Source organism: Colossoma macropomum, unplaced genomic scaffold (genome assembly GCF_904425465.1).
Source record: "Colossoma macropomum unplaced genomic scaffold, Colossoma_macropomum, whole genome shotgun sequence".
NCBI classification, from domain to species: Eukaryota; Metazoa; Chordata; class Actinopteri; order Characiformes; family Serrasalmidae; genus Colossoma; species Colossoma macropomum.
The window spans coordinates 26,139,157-26,163,110 of NW_023494795.1; the positions used below are offsets into that span (position 1 = coordinate 26,139,157).

The following is a 23,954-nucleotide window of genomic DNA, read 5'->3' on the forward strand; positions in this document are numbered from 1 at the left end:
AAAACAGGCCATTTCACTTACTACATGTTATCAGCTACAGAATGCACTGATACAGTCTGCTTAACATTTACTGCTATAAACCAGATGTGACACAGGTCAAATGAGGGACAGGATTAGTATCATGATCGCCAAAAGACTGACAGACATCTGTATTCTTCCAGCATGTCCACCTGCAGCGTAAAAATAAGAGTGGTCAGTTTCATCCTTATATATGACATACACAAATATGGTACAATAAAAAATAATTATTATTTAAATGTCTAAAACTAATTGTAAATGTTGTCCCTGTCCCTAATATGTTAGTATATGAGATTTAAGGAGAAGTAAAGTGACAAAAATCAATACAGTTAACTAGGCAGGCAGTATAAGAGTCTGTGGACTGCAGATGAAGTATGTTGTCCTATGTCAGCACTTGAGGACTTTGTAGTAAGGCCAGGCTGTCTTTACAGGCTGAAGGTACAAGAGGGCGCCAGTCACCAGCTTAAAGTAAGGGACTGCTGAAGCGAACTTAATGCTCTGTCCAGTTTTTGTGCCCTTTCCTGTTCAGACAGTGATCTAATTTAACTTTTCTAATAATTATCAAGTCACTCAAGTACAGATGGCTGAGCAGCCTAAACCCATGCTCAAGTAAAATTATTGTATGCAATGACTCAACTAGAAGGTGCCATTTGTGTTTTATTGATTGTAAAGTAAAGGTAAAATAAGTTTAACACATGTAAAGTGTCATTCACAACAACCTATTGGCTTATTTCAGATGAATAACTTAAAACATGAACAAAATCTATCTACAGCAATTAGAAAACATTTTAAGTGTCCTAGTCCACTATAACTACACTTCACCTGAAAATATCAGTATTATAATAATCTTATTATATTTGCATTGAAGTATGAATCCATTTAACATCTATTTCATTAGGTTATGAAAATGTTTACAGGGTCCATTGCAGGTTATGAAAAATGTACCTTTTATTTGTGTCCCACAACATTTACTCAAACCTGTTACCTGTACAAATTCACTTCTATGAATTATCTGGAATATTCCACAAGGCACATATTCAACGGAAACTGCATTATCCACATTTCCTGAAGATCATGGGAAGCTAAGCAAGTTCTCTCATTTTGAGGTTGTTACACTGATTGACGTTACTTTGAAAGAACATGTTGCTAACCCTGTTAACCCTGTGTGTCACCCCTGTTACTCGCTATTAGTCATTGTCAGTAAAGAAACCTTGTAAAAAACGAAATGCTGTTTCTGAAATGTGTTAAAACACGTTTAATGGTACATGCATGCTTTCTCATGTTTACTGTTGAAAAAATGTTTAAAAGTTCCATTTCTGAGAGGGCTAAATGGCACCTCAATCATGGAACTGATAGGACCTAACATCCATTAGGCCCTATTCTTCTCTTTTTGGGATTATTTTAGACTAAAACAAAATGCTTTCAAGGGAGCGGTGTGAGCAACAGAAAGACAGTCCAGGAGTTGAACCAACACAACAGAAATTAGATACAGAAAAATAATTAATAACTCACTACATCACTTTTTTCAGACATACGTGAGTATACTCATATACTTCAGTAAAAGTACAATTATGATTTGAAAATACTCAGAGAAGCATAAATCCATATAAATTGTAATTAAGTATATGTAACTGGTGACTGAGTAAATGGAACTAGCTACTCCCCTTCGCTGAATATAAGCATCCTTGTTAGCCTTGCAACTACAGTGCACAACTAAAGAAGCAGACTTTGGACATCAAACATGTCCTGACTCATGAAGTATGTTTGGGGTGAGGGTGATTAATGTGAAAATGAGATTTTGGGCTGAATCATCATATTAAGTTGAGATGTGTAGGGTGCCTGAGGCAGGGGGTGCCAGTAGGCATTTTAAGCCCTCTAAAAATGTAATACGCTGAGGTCCTCAATTGCCTTACCAACCTTTCAGATAGCATGCAGCCGTCGGCCACTTTTGAGTAGGAATATAAGCAACATAATTGTGTGTCAGGATATGAAACATTCTGTATAAACTGCTAGGTCTCATTTTAAAATATGCTTCCAGAACTATAAGGATGGAGGACCACATTTCATCTTCAAAACAGAAAGAAACTTTTTACAACATTTATACTTCAACCACAGTTGCAAACGACAGAGCTCACCTTCTCCCTGGATTGTAGTGGCAGCAGGTGTTGTAAATGCAGTTTGAGGGGTTGCTGTTGTTGCTGATGGAAAAAGGGGACATTTTTGACTCAGTAAGAAAAGAATTATGAGACTGTATAAATGCATAAATTATATTATGAATGCACAATGATACTGGAATCATATAGGTATCAGCAGGTATTTGCATGAAAGTGATTGGAATTGGACAGATGTCTAGATTTGGTCGATACTTCAAACCGATATTTGATGATATTGTACTCTAAAAGAAAAGGATGTTTAGGAGACCCTGGGCTACTGTGCTAAAATCCTAAAAATCTTATTTTATTTATTTTATCGCATGTGCAACCCTACAGAAATACATCTCACTTTTCTTTGTAATGGTAATCCAGGTAAATGAAGTCCCGTTTTCAGCATTTTATAAATGGTCAGCTTTGGGATCAGACTACGGTTCCCATATCAGTGCATTCCTACATAAAGTACAATCACTGTCATATCAAAATCATATATTATCAACCCTAACATTTAGGTTGTGGAACAATGGAGATATATTTGGTTACCCATGAAGGGAGAAAGCATTCATAGCATAACATAATGGATGCTCTTGTCAGTTTGAAGTTTAACTTGTATATTTCAGTGGTCCTGAGAATATTAAAGGGGGATATATAGGTGTATTCCAAAGTTTTTTAACCTAAAACTGGGTTAACACATACTTTGCAGGGGGGCAAATTTAAATATGTTAATTTCCTGCAAATTATGAATGCACAATTTTAACAAAGTTAAAAAAGTAAAGTATAAAATGTGACAACTTTAGCACAGTATATTAAAATACGTTAAATTCAGCAAATATATACTTTGAAATATGTCTTAGAGAAGCATTGCTGTAGTATGATAATGATATAGTTATTGGCTCAGTTTGGTGCCTTACAATCAACAAGTAATTTCCATGTATCTCATTGATAGGTTCAGGTCAAGGACTTACAAGCACCAAAGTTCTCCACAAGCATGCGTTCAGTGTCGCTGAGGGTGCCGTTGTTCGGGGCTGGGTTTACACCCAGCAGCTTGCACATCAGTGGGTAGATGCTGACACTGTCGAAAGGCTCAGCTAAGAAATTTTTCTTGAAATCTGGTCCAAATGCTCTAAATATCATTTTCATGTCCATTTCCTGATTATTGAAGCCATGGTCTCCTTTGTTCACATACAAGATAATCCTCTGCAATACAAAAATAAAATTATAGAAATTAGAAATTAAAATGGCTTAATGGATGTTTGTAGCAGAATTTCCTATGCTTAGAGTCAAAGTTTTCATTTAAAAAAAAAAGACACACAGAAAGGCCACACAGCTTACCGAGTTCAAATTGAAGCCTAAGTCTCCAATAAGAACAATATCTTGGATTCTACTGTTTTTCGCAATGTGAAAGTGTTCAGGAATCTCTTCTTTCTTGTAGACGGTTAAATTTGGGTGGGCATTCTTCAGCGCATCATAGACGTCCTGCTCTTTGCCTTTCCTGGGTCTTATCATGCCAAATCCACCATAGTCCAGTAGGTCAAAGTGAGATAACTGCAGGAAATTCATGTACTCAGAGAGTTTGATTTCCTTAACATCTGGGCTCTTCTTAATGGTGGTCATGCCATGATCTGACGTGATGATGACATTGAGGCTATCAGCTAAATTGTGCTTTTGGATCGATGTTCTTAGATACCCAATTGTGCGGTCAATCTGCTCAATGATCTTCCTTCTCTCGGGCGTCTCTGGTCCCACCATATGGCCCACATTGTCGGGTTCCCCATAGTAAAGAGTGACAAAGTCAAAGTCTTCTTTGGTGTACCATTCCATAACTGTGTCGATTTTCTGGCGCCACTCGGTTTCATTATCATCAGGGTGACCGTATTCCTCTACCAGGGATCTGTCCACAGCCTGCCCACTGTAGTTCACTCCCCCACCAGGATAGAAATAAGATGCAGTCTTAAGACCCTGTATTATATGATACATAAAGAATATTTAGTTTAACAAGCTAACATTTAAGAAAAAAACATTTAGCAAAGACTATTACTTCTGATTGTTGTAGGCCAGTTGTAGGACTGCATGATTAATCATTTTTTATCATCACAGTATGAGTGATAAACACACTGTTAAGGGCTGTGATAACAGAAATGATCAAGTTATGTAATTAGATGGAATTTGGCATTAGGAGCCTAACATCACAGCAGAGATGCCACTGCCTGAAAAGGGACTCAAACCCTGTTACCCACATACAGAGTGTCTTATCCACTTTGCCTTTCAACTACTCACCCACATGTGCAGCCAAACGACTACTCTGTCTTTAATTACTCACCTCTAAAACTACTTTAACACACTTTATACAACAGTTAGTTCCAACGGCACATTCTAATTTGCATTACAGAAACATTATGTTCAGTGAAATTTAACAGTGAACATTTTTTAAATCTATTTGGTTGTAGTTTGTTCTCTGTCTTTCAGAAGTAAGAAAATGCTTGTTTGGTCATTTTCTGGATGTTCATTTAATGGGAAATCGATCCAGCAAATTGTCAATATACCAACTTCACCATGCTATCCATATCGCAAAAGGATGCTACTTGTGTGATGAAAAACGTGAATAATTAAGCAAATTTGAAATAATATTCTTTGCTTTACTTTTTATTTATTTAGTTGAGAGTTACCATGAATAATATCATGGCTGTGATGTGGTTGCAGGCACGAATGTTTGGCTTTGTTAGATCACATTTTTTAGAAATTAAATAAATGCAACAACAGAACACATGAAATAAGGAGCTTTTTAAGTAATTTGTTCATTTTTGTAGTCAACGTAGAAAATCTGTTCAAGGAATGCTGACTGTTGTAACAGTCTGCCAATGCACATAGAGTACTTCTGCTGTTGTGCCTTAAGGAGCTGCATTTGACCAAACAGCATGAAGAATGCATAGAATCTGAAAAACATTCTCATCATTCTTATCTACTGTTGTATAAATGTGAAAATATAGATATTCATTTAATTACAAACATTACATTTAATTGCAACCATACTCATTTTAATGCAACCAATTTATTGTAGTATATGTTAAATTTTAAAATTTAAACGGCAAATTCAGGCTTAACCATAAGGCAAAATAATTCCTCACCTGATTCTGTGCTGTAATCCACAAAGGCAACGCTCCATTATCCCACCACTCGGATCGTTTCAGAGTTGCCTTATGAGTTATTTTCAGAAGAGATGTGGAATTAAACATCAAGTTATGGACAACACCATGATCTTCTATCCATCGCCCTGTATAAAAATAATACTGTTGTAATTTTATAATGAAAAAAATGCTAAAAGATGGTTAGTTGTAAAAAAATGAGTAGCGTGAGCAAAGAGAGATTTCATTATCGCTTTAAGAACTTCTAATCTGCTTAAGCGGTAATGTGGCACCTCAGGACCTTGAACACGGAGATATGAAGATTATCATTTTGCAGGCTAAAACTGGAGTCAGCTATGTATCTGTATAACCTTTGATAGGATTTGCCCATTGCTTGGAATAGAAAGAGTTCTGTCAAAGTGCTGAAGAGACAAGGAACTCTAGGTCTTATCAGAGATCTAACTAACCCTTGTACTAGTTTTAATGTCAACTCTGCATATTTTACCAGCATTATAATTTTGAGAACCTGATGAGTGAGCATATAATAATATTAATTTAATTTATTTATGTGAACTGTGACCTGTCCAGGGTGTGTCCTGCCTGTCGCCCAATGGCTGCTGTGATGGTCTCCAGCACCCCTCCACAACCCAGAAGGAGGAACGGTTTAGAGTTTGTGTGTGTGTATGTGTGTGTGTGTGTGTGTGTGTAAGTGTGTGTATGTGAACTGTAATGGAAAGCAAAGTTGCCTTGTTTTTCACTTATTGATTGTTCAGCTTTCATGATCAGTGGAGAAATATTGGCAGATTCTGGAAGTAGTATGTACGAACATATGAATAACAGTATGGAAGCATCAAGAATAAAACCACCAACCATGCTGGAAACTGTTCACATGCCTAAGTAAGCATATATCTGCAATTTGGACAAAGTTAAAATGATTATCCATCCACCACCACTCACTGATCTCATGAACTGCCATTGGTAGGTTGCTACCTATGTAATATTGTTGCTATACAGTACTGTGCAAAAGTCTGCCATGAAAATTGTTTAAAACTATTTATCTTTTCTATATTGTGTATGTTCTGTGATTCTGCCTTTAAAAACACTATATAACATTACAAAAAAGCAGATAAACCTGATTACACCAAAAAGTAACAAGAATTTATTGTTGTCATAAGAGTTTTTAGTACATTGGTTAGAAAAACACAGGTGACTTCTCCTCTTCCTGACTTCTCCCTGCACTCCAGCCATTGCATGAATACGTTAAGTCCATTGCCATCACCTGATTCAATTCACTGAAGGACTGATTAGATAAACTGGATATTGGATGATAACTAGGGCTGTACTAATATGAGAATCCTGGGCTGATGCCAATATCCATATCTGCAAATGCTGATGAAGAAACATTTATAACATATAGAAACTGAGACTACATTGACCTGGATTAACTTTAGAGACATTAACATTAACATTTGGTTGTATAGGGTTTAAACTGCAGTAAAATAAAAAAATGCAGGTACTTTGGCACAGTAGCCCGGCGTTGCCTAAAGGTTCTTCTCTTCCATAGTATAATAGATATGTCCTCAAATATCAGTTTAAGGTATCAGTCAAATCTACATCGGTCCTATTCCAATCATTTTTAAGCAGTAATCTGCCGATTCTGATGATTCCTGATATCATTGTGCATCCTTAATAGTAAATCGTCACTGTCCAAAGAAAAACATGATTCTCCATTTTTGTTGATTTTTATTTTTCTACATCATTTGAACATGGCAGTTGTTTCTTATCTTGTGTGAAGATTTAATGATGAATGGACCAACAGAAATGTTCCAAAATGAATTGGAATAAAACCCTTTTTACATTCACCTACAGTAAAAGTTCAGAGAGTTTTTGCCCTCTCCTGTAAAGTTAGTATTTTTGAGATATATGTTTTTCTTTGGACAGCAACAAAATACTGGGAAGAGGTTTGGATATTGTAACACATACATATAAATTCACAATTTTTTGTTAATTTATTTGGATTTATTCTAATGCTAGTGTTTTTATTTTTCAAAGAAATAAACACTACTGCTTACTGCTCAGAATAATAGTTGCTTTACATGTCATTTTCTCTAATGGCCTAAGACTTTTGCACAGTTTTAGGTCACATGTTGGAGCTCTGCCTGGGTGCACTCCTATTAGCATCATTACCATTATGACTAAAATGAACATGCGTTACAGTCCTGAGGGTTTCAGCAGAAAAGAAAGGGTCAGAAGTTATTGAGCGTAAAACCGTCTGTTAATGTTGCCTGTTATGTTCAAACAACTCTGAATGCAAATAAGAGCACTTTATACAATCATTTGCTGGCATATAGTTGATTAGAGACAGATGTACTCATACACTCTTAAAAAATAACAGTGATTAAAAGGATTATTTGCAGCAACATCATGGAAGAACCATTTTTAGGCCCCAAAAGGGCCTCATTTTTTTGTTTTAAGGAAAATGATATGTGCATGTATTTCTTCACATGCACTGGATTTATACCAGTTATAGGTGGTTCCTAGAACTGTATATACAAACCAAGAACCATTTAGGAACGTTTTAGCTTTAAGAGTGTAGATCACCCAGTCAAATCTTTGGTTATTGCTGCCAAAAGCAAAACATTATCAATGGCAGTTTCCAACACTGTGTAATAGAGACGATTATTATTCTGCTTGCTATTTAGACAGCATCGCTAGTCACCAAGCTCTTCCTGTTTATCACTCATATTCATTATGTTGGCTGTGAGTGTAACGAATGCACATACGGAGTGTTTTCTTACCTGTAATAGTAGTGAAGTGTGATGGAGATGTCATGGTAATCATGGGCGGCGTGATGTATTTTGCCTTCACACCCTCTTTTACCAACTGGTCCATATTTGGTGTGTCCACATCTTCATCATAGTTCCATCTGAAACCATCAAAAGATATTAGCAGCAGTTTGTTATGTTTCCTCCTCAGTGTGCTGTGGAAAGGCTTGCTTTCCACACAGAGGAAAAAAACAATTAGCAGCAGAAGCTCAGACTTCATGTTGAGAGACTGTCTCACCAAGCACTGTCAAGCACTGCCGATGTGGGTCTCTGCTTTATAGCTGCTGTCAGGTAGATAAGATTGTGCTGAACATTGTAATCTTACAATGCTGAACTTTAATACTTGCCCTTTCTGAGCTGTGTAGAATCTATAGTGCACAAATAACTTCTAATGGCATTAGAATGACACCCTTAAATTATAATCCTGTAGATATCTGCTAATCCAGTGTTTCTTCTGAAATCAAGGGTATTAATACAGAGTTTGTCCCACTTTGCTACAATAACAGCCTCTTGATTTCATTCAGCTCAGGTACTGATGTTGGTTGATCCATCACAGCAGACAACACAGTTCCACTGCTTTACAGCCCAATGCTGGGGGGCTTCATTCACTTGCCATTAGACATCATAATCTTAGGCTTTTGTGCAGCTGCTTTAGAGTCCAATCTACTGGCTCTACTTCTGTGGAGATTATACAAGCTGCATGTGTGCAGTTGAACATGAGTGTGTCAGCAATAGCTGCACTTAAAGTAGCTAATTTCACTAATTAGAATAGTAATCTGCACATGGTACACACTCTCAAATGATAATAATAATACTAATTATTATTATTATTATTATTATTATTACTATAGTTGTCTAGATTATTATTATTATTATATATTTATTATTTTGTCATCTACAGGAACATCTTCCCATGTATTCTTTAATGCTGTCCAGGGTGATTGGATACACTAGTGCTATGGGGATGAGTACCTGTGTCTGATACCATGACCATGTCAGTGTTACTGCTGTGCTGAGAATGGTCCAGCTCCCAAACAGTACCTGGTCAACACCAGTCCTGAGCTCAGAAAATGACCAATGATGCATGGAGTAGAGGGTGGACAACAACAGATTGCGGTCTGTAACTATACACCTAGCAAACCTGTAAGGCTAGTGGACCTCACAGGTAGAAGGCAGGAGTATCTAATAAACAGGCAACTCAGTGTATGTCCATCTGAGTAGTTCTTTTTGACTGCCAGTATATTAGTACATCACACACAATACTGCCGTAGACAACCCTTTGTTTACTTAACTTCTAGTCAAAACGGCCGTTAAATAAAATTGTTTTAGTGTCAGTATTTATTGTGTCTATTATCGCAGCTTCCATTCTTTGCAAGAGACTTACTTTCAGCTTTTCAAAGAAATCTGCAGGGATGTTTTTTCACACCTCCAAAGTTCAGTCTTGTAAGATGATTTGCATTTTCTGCTTTCAATGATCCAAGTAATCTCAAACACATTCAGTGATGTTGAGGTCTGGATTGTTCATTGTTCTGAGAACACCAGCAGCTTCTTTGTTTGCTTTGCAATTTTTTTTTTCTTTTCTCAGTGAGGGCTTCCTAGCACCTACACATCCTTTCAAACTCATTGCATTGTTGTCTTCTCACAGTGGATGGATGGACAGAAACACCTGTGGATTGTTTCAGATCTGAATCAAGAGTGGAGTTTGATTTCTCCTCTTCCTCAAAGATACAAGCTTTAAGTGCTGTTTGTCTGAAGGGGACAGTTTTGGTGGTCTACTAGGTCTTGCACTGTTAGGAGTCCCAATTTTGCTGTACTGAACTGTAGAACTGTAGTTTTGGAAACTTTGCTTTTTCCACTATATTCCTTTGATTTTCCTTTTCTTATGCAAGTGGTATTATCTTGGTATTTAATTTCCTCAGAAATATCTCCTAAAAGAGGAATAACTTGTACTCAATGGCCATAATGGAATAATAATTGAGGGGGAAGTCTGACTTTGCACAGTACAACCACCCGGGATACTACAGCGACCACCTAGCAACACCTTAGCAACCACCTGGGATACCATAGCAACTGCCTAGCTGCACCTTAGCAACCACCTGGCATACCATAGAAATGTACTTTAGCGACCAGCGACAGTCTACAACTGCTTTTAACGTTTCAACATTAATAGGTGGCTTTTTCAAGCCAACTTAAAGTTTGTTCATTAACTTCCCTTTTTACGTATTATTATTATTGTTATTATTATTGTTGTTGTTGTTATTGTTGTTGTTGTGAAAATAATAATGTATTCTATAAATCATAACTGACTGATGCTGTACAGAATCTCCCTTCATGGGTAGCAGCTGTGCTGTGCTCAGTGCAGTGTAACCCAGCGGCTGGTTCTGTCGGTTATATTTAGGTTAGCTATATAACCAAACCCTGAGCTGAGCTGCAGAGCGGAGCTTCTAGAAACATACAGCTGCTTCACAGCCGCCCCAGCTCCAGGCGAATACAGGACCTTTAAAACGGTTTATCTTGAATATTTTCGCCTTGATTCAGTGCGTGGGCTGGAGGCGGAGGTGTGTTGATCTGAGTGCTGTTTTTGTTTTCGGGCCGAGCTTTTCCTCCTCCGATGTTCCTTCACGGTGTTCATAACGACGCCATGCATTTTAAACCGAGCCGCAGCAGACTTTACACCACAAGATGCTGTGGATGTTGTCATGTCAGGACGGGGACGATCATTCTCGGCACTTGGTACATGGTATGTTTTTAAGACAGCTGAGTTCTACGTTGTTTTTTAAACGTTTATCTTTTCCAAATCGCTACCCGGACAGCTAGCTAGCTGGCGTTAGCCACTCTAACGTTAACGTTAGCCGTTTCGTCAGCCCGATGCAGCACATCAGTTCCTCAATTGCTGATAGAATTTACTACTGACATATTATTAAATATTTTATGAGAATATGTTCTTTTCGTTTCCAAATAACACCCTGGTTGCCTTATTTATGAAAAAGTTGTTTAAAACAATACAAGTTCATAGGCAGTTGGTTTAATCTTGTGCTAACGTTTAGTTCACATAAAATACTAGCCAGCTAGGTAAGTTAGCTAGGTTAGCTAGCTAACGCTACGTAAGCCGTATCGGAGCTAAAACTCAAATTTAATGTTATTGTTAATAATGTTTCTGATGGGAAAGTGGCAGTACTCTTGTTACTGCAGTCAGAGATGTCAGAGCTAACTAGTTAAGTCGGTTAATTTTGTGAGTGATTTCTCTAAACTCGTTCGTTGGCTAAGATAAATATGCGATGGTTACCGTTAGCGTCAGCTCAGGCCTAAACTTGTTGGCTTCGAGCTAACATTGAAGGGGAAATCCACCAATCTTTCAAAATTTATGTATAATTCCGTGGTTGAAATATAAATAAAGTCAATTAGATTTAATGATGTGAAATAATTAATATGCATAGGAACTTGCAGACTCAGATATCTTTAGAGTGGTGGTGATGACTCCTATATCTACAATGTAAATATCGCTATTTTATTTGCTATCCAAAACCACCAGTGAACCTACCCGTCTTCTTATGTAACGTCGATGACTGTAAAATAGTGGTCAATCTGAAAAAACACGTTTTCTTCGTAGACGGTTTTGCCTTGAAACACTCTTCGTTTATCTCTCCACCATGGATGGATTAAAATAAACTGATTAATATACGTTTTGCACCAAAACCTCATCACAAAACTACTGTAAAACAATGTTTCAGACACTGAGCAGGGAACCCCTAACCCTTTCATATAATAACTTACTGTGAGGGAGCTTTTAGAGGCGTTAAACGTCTCAGACGTCTGGTTCTTAGCAATTCTGACTGTAAATTTCTGTAAAACATAGCATTTCACACCAAATTACTTTGAATGATTTTGTTGACATGTTAACCATTTAATTAAATTTTGAAAAATTGGTGGAGTTCCCCTTGAAAAGAACCGTTACTAAACTTTGATATTCTTATTTTTAGTAAAATAATTCCTGTGTCTGGTTTTGTCTGATTTAAGGTACCTTCAGGTAGTACTAATAAAGAAAGATAACGCAAGAAATCTGACATTCTTTCAGATCTGTTGTTTTCCACTGTGGATATTGATAACTAATTTATTCATCAAAATTGTTTTGTATTGGAAGCAGTTGAATAAAAAGGGATGCACTATGATATCGGGAAAAACTATCGACATTTCAGATCTATATTTGGTCATGTGTTTCTTGTACTCTGGGTCAGCAGAACTTCTAGGTGATGCTGTATTACTGTGCTGAAATATCTGCATTTAATTCATTTTACTAAATTTGTGTTATGTTTATTTATAATTATTTATAATTAATGTCATCTATTTTTCTGTAATGCTAATCCAGGTGGATTTAGTCCCAATTTTTACATTGTACAAATGTTTACATATGGGCATCTTCATTGGAAAAGTATTAGATATTGGCAAGTGCCCACAGTGTCATATCGGTGCATCCCTATTAGTAAGCTCAGTAATTAAATATACATAACATGTATGATTGGTCACTAATCTACCTCTTACCATCTTTTTTCTCAGGTTGTAAACCTCTTGATGGGCATCTTGCTGACTGTGGCAGTCACCCACCCTGAGAACGTCCCCACTGTTGATCTGCAGTATGAGGTTATTGAGCATTACTTCGCCTCAGACAGAATGTCAGGTAGGTTATAATGGTAAAGGCAGCTATGATTGTGCTCTAGTCATGCTGGTATGGTTGGTAGGGGAACAGACCTCAATACTGTAGTTTGTAACTGAATGTAAATTTAATTGTTGTGTTTTTAACTTTTGCAATGCTTGCGCTGCATGGTATAACCTAAGAATAATGGGGAAACTCACTGTTTTATTTCTCTGTTGTCTCCTTTAGAAAATGCCTGTGTGGGATTTGCCATCTCTCTACTGATGCTCACCATCAGTGCCATGATGGTGTATGGCGCCATTACTGTAAGTGCACATGCAGGCCACAGTTGCTGTCTGGTTTTGTCTTATGTAGTTCTTGATTCTGAATTATGCAGCTTAGGTGTTCTCATTTTTATTTCTTATTCATACATTCTACTATTTAGTTTAGTTCAGGACTAGATCAGTTCACAGCATTCAGTTTGGGTGATGTTTAATATTGCTTATGATTGTTATATTTAGCTCAGGACAAGTAAAAGGACAACAGACATTAAATTAATAAGTAATGGCATAATTTTAATTGCTAAGTAGTGAACAGTGTTTCCATTGTAGTCATTCACTTCTGTCAGTGTTAAACTGTGGTCGCTGTAGCATAAAATTATTCATATGTGGGAACACTGGGTGTCAGTCATTAAAGGTAGTGACCCTAGTCATTGTAGTTACATGCTCACATTCTTGTTAGGCTTTCCCCTTAACTGATATGAATAACGTGCTCTACTTTAGTGGCTTTTAAGGTAGGGCTGTCCACCTTGTCAAAATTAACCAATATCTAAACAACAGTATAGCACAATAGCATATGCAGTGTTAAAAGGACACTCTAAGTTTGGGTTATTTCTAAATATTATAAGACTGCTGTTGCTGTGACACTTCTATAAGATGTGGAAAGGTATCACTTTTCTTGTCCAATAACAATGTGGAAACCTTAAGTATCAGCCGATTCTTCGAATTCTACTAAACCTAATAGTGAGGGTGTTTTTTACACAGTATAGTTAAATGGAAATAGTTACAGGCAAAATGTGTGAATAAGTAAATGGTTGCGATATAATCAGTCATTCAGAGTGGTTTGATGTGAAATTGTGCATTGAACAGAAACCTACCGACTTGGATTTCTTTACAGTGGTGGTGATAAGACCCAGGGATTGCAATGTCTAAAGTGCAAATATAGCCATTTTATTTACTATCCAAAACCACCAGTAAACCTACACAAGTTTTGTGAGTGAGTATTGGATACTATTTTGCAGCATAAGGCCCTCCATGGACCTCTCTGCCATCAGTGTATTTTATAAAATACATTTGAGGCTGAAGCATTCTCGAAACTAATCGGAAAACTATGTCCCGGGCATCAGGCAGTGTATTTGTATTTCATACAATGAACTTTCTGTGAGGGAGTCTTTAGACACTTTAAACTCTTCAGACATATGATTCCTTTCACTACCACTTTAAACAATACTGACTGTTTTTCTAGAACAGAGCATTTGACATTAAACCATTCTGAATGACTTTGTTTATATCTTAACCATTTAATTAGGCAGATTTTTAAATTCTTAAAAATTCTTAAAGAATTGTTGCTGGAATTTAAGGAATTAGAGATACACCCAAATTTGTATTCCTTACACAATATCAGATTTAGTTTTTTTTATTTTATTTTATTTTTTTAATGATTCCTTGTGGAGGGGTTGCTTTAGAGTTTGCACAATTGCTCATTTACATTGCATCAGATACTAAGTGCAAAGCAGGTTCCCTTTTTTTGCTGTAAGAAGTATTCAGTAGGGCAATGGCCACCAAATGTTCTGTGTAAAACAAACACATTTCAAACAGCTAATCAAGGACTTCTGAAGGCAATAATTAGACAGTAATAAGGGGTTAAACAAGGTTGGAACTGAAAGTCTACAGGAAGGTAGCTTTTCAGGAGCACGGTTGGTGACCTATGCATCAGTCCCACAAGAGATCCTGTATTCCTTTGGACAGAAACATGGATGATATTAGAATCTGTAAGGCTTATATGATGTTAGAATTGTGTTTTTTTTTAAGTGTCCTCATGTCATTCATGCCAGCCTACATTTCACAGTCTTGCGTGAGCTCAACGGTCAGAACAGGTTTGATGTTTTTTTTTTGTTTGTTTGTCTGTTTTTGTTTTTGTTGGTTTTTTTTTCTAACCTGATAGACAGTAGTGCCCATAGTTTCCAATGTAAAAGCACATCACATTCAGAGCTGCCTGTGTTAAGCTAGAATTGTCAAGCTCACTACTTATGACCTAGTGTATGTAGTTCTTTAGCAATATGACAAAAATAATTTGCCTTTGAACTTCCTTTTACTCCCTATATATTAATGTATTGAGTAGACGCCTCCTGTCCCATAGATTTTCCACACTAGATCTGCTATTTTTATATCTCTTTGAAGGATAAAATGGTAAAATGGTAAAATGGTTTTCCAATGTAAATTATTAGTGAATGATTGCGCTTAGTTTAATCTCTCAGAGATGCTAAAGAAACGTCTTAGAAAATGTGGATGTAAGCCTGTCACAATTGTTACAGAATCATCTAATCGCAATAATTTGAGCTGACTGTGATTATTTTCCTTATTTAATAGGTTTTGGTCACTTGTTTACATCACAATAAACAGAATGTAAATTGGGTGCGGGTTCATCTGTTGGGTTTGAGGCAAATACATGTAAATAAAAGAAAGCAGAATGCATTTATTGAAACATATTATGGATTTATAAAACAACGGAAGTTCTAACTTCTGACACCTTCAGACGGCAACACTGAGTAATTTTTTGAGCTCGAGCTATGTCAGTCCTCAGTTGAGAACTGCTGAGAATTGAGGAAGCAAGATAGCTAATCAGCCAATTTGACCACTTTAGGCATGTACTTTAATTGTTGCATGCAGTAAACAAAAAAGTTATTAATCACAGTTTTTTATTTGGGAATAAATCGTTAAACAAAATTCATGATCAACATAGGCCTATGTTGATGTAGAATTAGGATGAGGATATCACAGTGGAAGACGGTTTGAACATTATGTTCGCAGTTCTTGGAAAGTATGGTGCAAACATTTAGCAGTAAATGCATTCATACATGTTGTAACTAGGTATTTACGTTGTTTAGGCAACAGAAATACAGCAGACCACTGACAACATAACAAAGAAGCTGTGTGTTTATTTTCCTCTACGGCAGCACCGCGATGGCTGGCTCATCCCGTTCTTCTGCTACCAGTTGTTTGACTTTGCTCTGAGTTGCTTGGTGGCCATCAGCTCCCTCACCTACCTGCCCAGGATCAAGGACTACCTGGATCAGCTGGTCAGTGCTCTTCCTGGATCTTTCTTGTTGTTTATGTCTCTCAGTTTGGCTGTTGTAGATCAGCTTTAGCTGTTTACTTTGAAAGGCCCAGTGAAATTCTGCACACTGACCATTTTGAAAATCTGTGTAATTTGATGGTCCTTTTTTGTTTTTTAGCCGGACTTCCCATACAAAGACAACCTTCTCTCTCTGGATTCTAGCTGCCTCCTGCTGTTTGTGCTCATCTTCTTTGCAGTCCTTATCATCCTCAAGGTACCTCTTTTGTCCCTTGCAATTTAGAATACATATATTAGGCCATGTTCAGATTATATATTCTTTCCTCAACTGCAGCACTTCAGTCAGTGCTTTTTCAATGTAAACACGTTAAAACAGCTTTAATGGTTATGAAATTTACAAAACGTTAAAAAATTACAATTTATTCATCTGTTTTGTTTCACTCAGAAGCCTCAATAAAAAGTCAAACATTAAAAAAAAGCAAAACAAAAACACTGTTTCCTGTTTTGACCCTGTGTTATGAGTTTCGATTTCGGCCAAGAATTTTCGTTTCATTTCAGTGCATCACTACTTTTCTGTTAACTGGCTACGGCACCAGACATCTGTGTTCTGTATCTGGTTACTTTCAATATCAGTATTCTTTCATATCAAAATGACCTTTTTTAATTTTTTGAATACAGGCTTACTTGATCAACTGTGTGTGGAACTGCTACAAGTACATCAACAATAGAAACATGCCAGAGATTGCTGTTTACCCTGCTTTTGAGGCCCCACCTCAGGTAAACAATTGCAACAACTGCACCAGCTGCTCTCAGTAGGCTGTTAAGAGAAGAGTTGCTTTGCTGTTGGTCACAGTGCATATATTTAAGCATGATAGCAGTCACAAATTTGGACTTGTGCAAATCAGTATGCAAATTTGTGAGTAGCCCTTCATGTTTGACCTCACTCTTAAGCTGATTTCACACCAGATCTGATGCATCGCGTGTTAATCGCAATGTGTTAATCGAAGTAGGCTTTAAGTCCTGTTGAAGCTGGAATAGTTTTACTTGGGAGGTGCTGTAATTTGAGTGATTGCTCACGAGATCCATGATTTTAAACCAGTACAACTTTGCAGTGTCTGTAGTTTTTACAAGCCAGCAAAGTAATAATTCTAGAGTGAATTACCTTCTATAATTTGCTGAATAAGGATCTTCATCAGTAGTAGTAGTCCTGTTCAAATCAACATCACAGTAATGTAATAACAAAACTGGGTAATAGAAAACCGTGCCTCCATTCTTTCTTCTTTTTTTTTGGACTTAAAGACAAGGCTAACAATGGAGCTTGATATGGTGCAATTCATTAACTCTCAAGTTCATGACAAGAGTCCTGAAATTCACATTTGATGTAAAGTGTCTAATGTAAAGGCAAGTCAAGCAAGACTAGGCTCTGAGAATGGGGAGACCTATAAACCCAAAACTAAAAGTCACAGTATGTTTTCAGAAATATATTTAAAGTCACTGGTATAATCTGATGAAAATACTTTCCCACTTGTGCCTTTACCAACAAGGCGATTGGTCTTTTCAATACAGCAGCCATGTTGTGCGTTAAAAGCTGTCCAATTAATTTTTCAACCAGTCTCTTTTTCCATATTCAGAATAACTCCTTATGTAGATCAGTACACACAAACATATTTAAACGACGCTTTAAACAGCGTGAGCATCAACATAAGCTGGTTTTATATAGCTTGTTTTAGGTAACTAGCCACAGTGTCTGGTGAGTAAAACAAATCTCCTATTCAGATGTTAATATTAAGCCTCAGAAAAATGAAAGAAAAAAAATCTAAGAATAAATTGTAAATAAGTGACGGGCCATATGAAGCTGTGTTGTGGGCCAGATCAGAATCAGAAGTTTTTAAATATTTAATTTTAAACCTAACCTTCCTTTTATTTTTAGATTGTTTTGTCTTTTTGGCCTTCAGCCCACTACAGATATTACTGTTGAAGCTTAAAGTGCACTGGCCGTGTTTGACCAGCAGAGGGCGCTCACTGTGTAAATTAGTTTTAGTGTGCCTTCCCATTGTAAGGCTGAAAAATATGCTTCCATTTCATTTTGGGCTGTTGTTCCGCTAAATCTGTGCATATGAATTAGCACTGTCATAATAGTAGGCTTGACCTTTTATGGTTATGACTTTATGAAGGGATTGTATTAAATACATCTTACCTGCTTTTTTTGTCTCATACAGTACATCCTCCCGACCTATGAGATGGCCATGACAATGCCAGCAAAGGAGCCTCCACCTCCATACATGCCTGCCTGAAGTTCATTTCTTTTTCCTAATTAAAGTCACTGCAGTTACTCTACTTGGCCTTCTGATCCCACCTTCCACTCTGTAGAATGGAGGGTGTGAAGATTTCCCCACCACAAGTATCACTTTAAACCTCTGTATATTGCATAGACTTAACCATAATTGTCATTAGCATGACTTAATGCCTCTCATAATGTATTGTGACAGTTCATCACTTACAGATCTATTTTTGTAAAGTAATAGAAAACAAATGAAATAAGACTTTGCAGTGGGTTTTTGGGGAAATGGTTGTTCCAGTATGGGGGAATTTGATTTGTGGTGATTTTTGCCTCATTGCGAGCTGGGTCGCATAGCAAATTGTGCTTTAGAAAGCATTGTATAGTTTATTCCTTGTGAATCATTCTAATGACGAGTTTCTACCAACACGGGGCTGAAAATCTGCCAGCAAGTAATGCACATTAAGCAGTGAAAGCTTTCACATTTCTCACTTTTCCGCTTTTATTTTTCCATGCTTTTTTGGTGACTAAGTTGAAGAGATAATTGTGAAATTAACTTTGTTTTACTAATTTCCTGTCCTCTAACATTTAGAAGCACTACTTTCTCGCTCGGCTAATGTAAAGGAACCTGTTTCAGTTTAAACACCAGTCCTTGACAATCCAATGTGAAACTAAAAGAAAACCTTTTCCATCTGTGTATTTTGTGCGAAAGTAAGATTTTATCAAAGCATAGGCGAAAGAGGTCGTAGCACTTTATCTTGTTTTATATATTTAGTGTTGTGTCAGTCTACTCACCCATCCATTCATTGGGCCGTGTACCAGCATCTTTAGCAGCGTTCATCGTGCTCTGTTATTGTGATAGATAGTGGTCATGCTTTTCAACACATTGCCGACAAGAGAGGAGGCTCTTCTCTCACAAGAGATGATGCTTTGAAATAAACTGCTAGTGTTGTGAACATCAGTGGATGCATGCAACTCCCTCTCTCTTTCTTGATCTCTTTTTCTTGTACACATTCTGGTGAGCTGATGACTTAAGTAATAAACATTTTAAAACATTTGTATCCTTTTTCATTTCCCTACATTATACATTCAGAGCTACAGGCACCATTGATAGAGGGGAGCGAACTATGTAGCTGCAGCTTGTATACTGACATCGTAGAGAGATGATGTTCAATTAAAACATGACAGTTTTCAAGGTGATCTAAGATGCTGAGTGTAATTATAAGAGGTAGACGTTAGAAAAACTATGTAAGATTAATGCCAGTGCAACCACATAAAACGGAAAATGTGCCCCTGCTTGTGTTAGTTACAGGTGAATTATGTAAGATATTTTTTTCATTAAAATCAGGAGGAAAAAAACACGCTAAAATATGGAGTGCGAGCGCTGTTGCGAGTTGCCCTGTAAAGAAGTGGACAGTGCGATCATACACAGGCCTTAACCATGGCTCGGATTTGGTTTAGCAGGTGTACTGCAAAGGATCAGAGAAATGGGTCATTCTGAATCTTAAAAAATCTGAATCTTACAATTTTAACATGGTTGATGGTTCCTCTTGGAACTGAGATGGTTCTTTGTCTTCCATCAAAACACTTCAGTATTTATGTCTTGAGTGCAGTTTTACACTTTGTAGAAAAAAGAAGCAGGACGTTGAACTGTCACTCAAGTGTTTACACCAAAAACTCTTCTAAGTTTAGATGCCCTCTAAGCTCACTGGAAATCATGTGAGGCTGTGTTTGTTCTGGTTTCGATAGGTTTTATGCTACTGTCCAAAAGTTTGAAATCATTTTGGCATATTGATTATTTTGTTATTTCATATACTGTAATGTAAAGATATAAAGATAGTGTGGTTTTAAATATCACAAACATTTCACCAGAAGGTAGTTGTAGATGTTTTTAGTATTCTAAAAATTTTGTGAACAAGAAGTGAACAAAATCACAAATAATATACTATAATTATCTATTTACATTAATTTTTGTCGACCTATCTGCTTATCTCTGCTTTTCTTACAACTTCTAAGTCTCCTAATGATTTGAAAGCTGTGAATCTACACAACTGGAGATATAGGCTTGTTTTATCAAATTATATTATTGAAAACATTAATTCTAAGCTTTTGAATGCTGTGATATGTATGCATCTGTGTAAACAGTTAACATCTGCAGGACAAAATATACAGTCAAGTTATACATACTGGTTGCTGTTATATACAGATTCATTCTAATTATACATTGAATGGGGTTTAACTAAAATATTGCCCTAAAAGCAGTGGAAAGTTTGGACTGTGGAGAAAAAAACAATGACCAGTCCTCCTAGCATTATGCCACAGTTTTTGACACTTTTCCGACTGAAATCCATTTCTTTTATTGCACGTACTTTGGTTATTGTAGCTCTGGTTGTGAAGGATGAGTAAAAGACAGATCAGTGTAAACAAGCTGCTTAACATGCCATATTTTATGCTGGGCATTCCTAACCTTTTCAACCCTTATGGCCATCCAGAGAATTTCTCACCTCCGTGTTTACCTGAGCACAGGATGTGAAAATCTTTACCAGGAACATATTTTCTTTCCGTGCAGTAGACATGTATCCAACTGCTGGAGCATGTGTGCTCTCTGCAGTGTGACTGAATTTGATTTCATGAATTTGAATTCTGAATTCTTCTAAAATAAAGAATATTAATATGAAGTTTGTCCTTCTTTGCTGCAGTAACAGTCTCTACTTTTCTGAGAGGACTTTACACTAGTGGAATGCTGCAGTGAGGATTTGATTATATTCAGCCAAAAGAGCATTAGTGAGGTCAGGTACTGTTTTTGGATGATTAGTTCTGGATCACAAACTCCACTCCAACTCATCCTAAAAGGTATTAGAGCTACTTCACTCCAGAGAACACAGTTCCACTGCTCCACAGTCCAATGCTGGACGGCTTTATACCCCTATAGCCAACGCTTGGCATTGTTCTTAGAGCTAGGATAATGTTCTCTAAAAACATCATAGTATAACATAATCACTGGCCCTGACAGCATCCTCAGAACATCCTCTGACTGTTACAGTTAAAATGTTATGTCTTAGTGAACTTTGGAGATGTGGAAAATATTCCTGTAGACTTCTTTGAAAAACTGAAAGTGAGTCTCTTGAAAAGAATGGAAGGTGTAATAAAGGCAAAGAGTGGATACACTAAATACTGAAAACTCTAACTTGATGGTTGTTTTTTACTGGAAATTAAGTAAATGAAGGGTGGTGTCTGACTTTTGCACAGTTCTTTTTACTTTACTGTATTTTTTTTCTTGTTTTTAGCCTATTACTTTACTCATTTTAGATCAAAAGTGACATCAAACTATGAAAAACAAATGGACTTCAAAATCGAAATGATCTAATTAGGTTGTTGAAAGTTGACAGATTTCCTTCGTTTTCTTTTTTTTTTTTTGCCAAGCAGCTTTATGAGGAGCTGCCTGGGATGATTTTTTGTCAGGACTGAAGAAGATTTTCAAGTTTTGAAAAGTACTTTTTGTAGGCATTTCAAAAAACTGAATCATTTAAATTAATTGATTTTTGAAAATAAATTCATACATAGGCATGGCCTGCACTTTTTAATTTTTTTAAGGTAACAATTTTCACGGATTTAAGCATCAGCCTGTGGATCAGATTACAAACTTTTGACTGGTAGTGCAGATACAGGCAGGTCACTGAAAGGACAGCAGCTGTCTACAGTGTCCTGAAAGCTCTGTAGAAGCCAGCATACCTCTGTCTATCATTGTCAGTGAGTTTAGGGCTGACAGTCCAGCAGACTGGCTTTGGCACTGAGTTGAAGGATGGCGAGAAGGCCTAAAGATTACTGCTCTTCCATAAGACCTCAATGTTGGTGTTTGCTGTGAGAATTAACAAGGAGATTTGAAGTCTGAAGGCGGGCATCCGTCTGCCCTGCGTTTCCTGGCAACCAAACTAATTTTTTACAGTTTTTGCTTTGACAAACAGTGAAGACTTCAAACAGTACGTCTGTTGTTTCATGAAAAGTGCAGTGTCTACAGCTGTGGTTGGTTTTGGGATGATGTTACTTGGGCTTTCATCAAGTGGGCATTGTTTAAGTTTGTGTGTGTTTGATTGAAGCATCTGGAAACTGGATGAATGATTTAAACCAGTGCTTTGTCACTCCAATGAAAAACCAGGCTGGCCGACTCAAGGTCTGTGCCATTCTTCTGAAGAGGCCTGGAACTGTTGACTCAAGCACATCTCACACAAGTATCAGACAGACACATATTTCTGAGGTTTTTCTGACCATTTCATACTCATACCAAGCGTTCAGTGGTTGTCTAGTCTGTGACAGCAGACATTAAAGAAAGTTTACATCCATGTAGATTTTTCTACATTTCGGCATAATTAAATCATCTAGATGTACACAAGGTCATTCAGCGTGGTTTGGTGTGAAATGCTCCGTTCTAGATAAGCTTACTAAGTTAGAATTGTTCACAGTGGCGGTGATAGGAACATCTGAAGGGTCTAATGCCTCTAAAAGCTCCCTCAACATATAAAGTATATGAGTCATGCTGTGGTTATTTTTATTGGCTCTTCTTTTAGTGTTTAACAGGCATAATGGATAGTATACAATACATACTCAAGAGGTACTACAAATTTAAGAAAACCAAGTTAACTTATAATAGTATAAAGTTATATTTAAAGATATGTATATAAGAACTGTAAAACATGCAACATAATAAACATATTTGAAAGTCTGACTATGAGTGAATTACACATTTAAAAGATAAATAACTATAATAAAATGGTACAATGTGAAAAACATTTAGGCTGCTCTTGATGATTTTTCTCTTTATGACTGAAGCTAAAGTACGAACAGTGGCCACAATCTGTTCTGTGTCCATCATGACAGCTTAATGTTTCAGTATTACTTTTTCATATCAGACTTTTTCCAGAATAAGAGGCATAGTTAGTTCTCATCAGGGTTACAGATTACACTATAGTTTACACTCAAAAAATGAACCATTGGTTGTTTGACCTATAAACTGAAAATATGCTGATAGTGAATAAAGGAATTATATTGTCTTTAAGTAACTGGTTTACATAAAAGGGATAAAAATGAAGTAAAAACCATTTCAAGGAATGAAAATCGATTGTTTTGATCCAAAGAGAATTCCATTCCAATGAAACACAAAGAAATTGCACATAAATGTTTAAATTTTGTTCCATTAACAACTGAACCTTGTGTTGAGGTAAGGAAGTCTGTGTAGACTGACTCTAATCTATTTGACTTGATGTAAATTTGTGACAACGGTTTATTTTTTTGAGTGTATAACAATTCCACAAAACCTGGAACTGGATTCACAAAAGTGTCAGAAGAAATAGTTGTAAATGTAAAAAACTGAAAAAAAAAAAATATTTCAAAAATTCTGAGAGTCTGTGAAAATGAACTTATTATGATGTAAAATAGATGCTCAAATACTAATTCAGGAAAAGATCACTGTTTAGTCTGGTTCACCCAAGAAACGGCGCGCTTAGCTAACTAGAGATGCAGCACTGGTCTCCCTCAGGGCAGCTCTAAAGCAAATTGGTTTACCCAATTGGTCCTTCATAG

General features: G+C 36.7%; 2 protein-coding genes across 2 annotated transcripts; one reads left to right on the plus strand and one right to left on the minus strand.

The window, feature by feature from the left end:
• Window positions 1-58: 58 nt before the first annotated feature.
• On the minus strand, window positions 59-8,335 carry zgc:153896 (uncharacterized protein LOC569930 homolog). The gene is made up of 6 exons (XM_036582030.1): window positions 8,089-8,335; window positions 5,294-5,439; window positions 3,501-4,127; window positions 3,134-3,365; window positions 2,154-2,216; window positions 59-170 (listed from the first exon to the last, which is right to left on the minus strand). The coding sequence occupies exons 1-6, from the start codon at window positions 8,333-8,335 to the stop codon at window positions 97-99; spliced, it is 1,389 nt and encodes a 462-aa protein (XP_036437923.1). The 3' UTR covers window positions 59-96.
• A 2,135-nt stretch (window positions 8,336-10,470) lies between these two features.
• Window positions 10,471-19,434, plus strand: laptm4a (lysosomal protein transmembrane 4 alpha). The gene is made up of 7 exons (XM_036582031.1): window positions 10,471-10,855; window positions 12,670-12,790; window positions 12,995-13,071; window positions 15,981-16,103; window positions 16,260-16,355; window positions 16,778-16,876; window positions 18,319-19,434. Exons 1-7 carry the CDS (start codon window positions 10,727-10,729, stop codon window positions 18,391-18,393), a joined length of 720 nt encoding a protein of 239 aa, XP_036437924.1. The 5' UTR covers window positions 10,471-10,726; the 3' UTR covers window positions 18,394-19,434.
• Window positions 19,435-23,954: the final 4,520 nt, after the last annotated feature.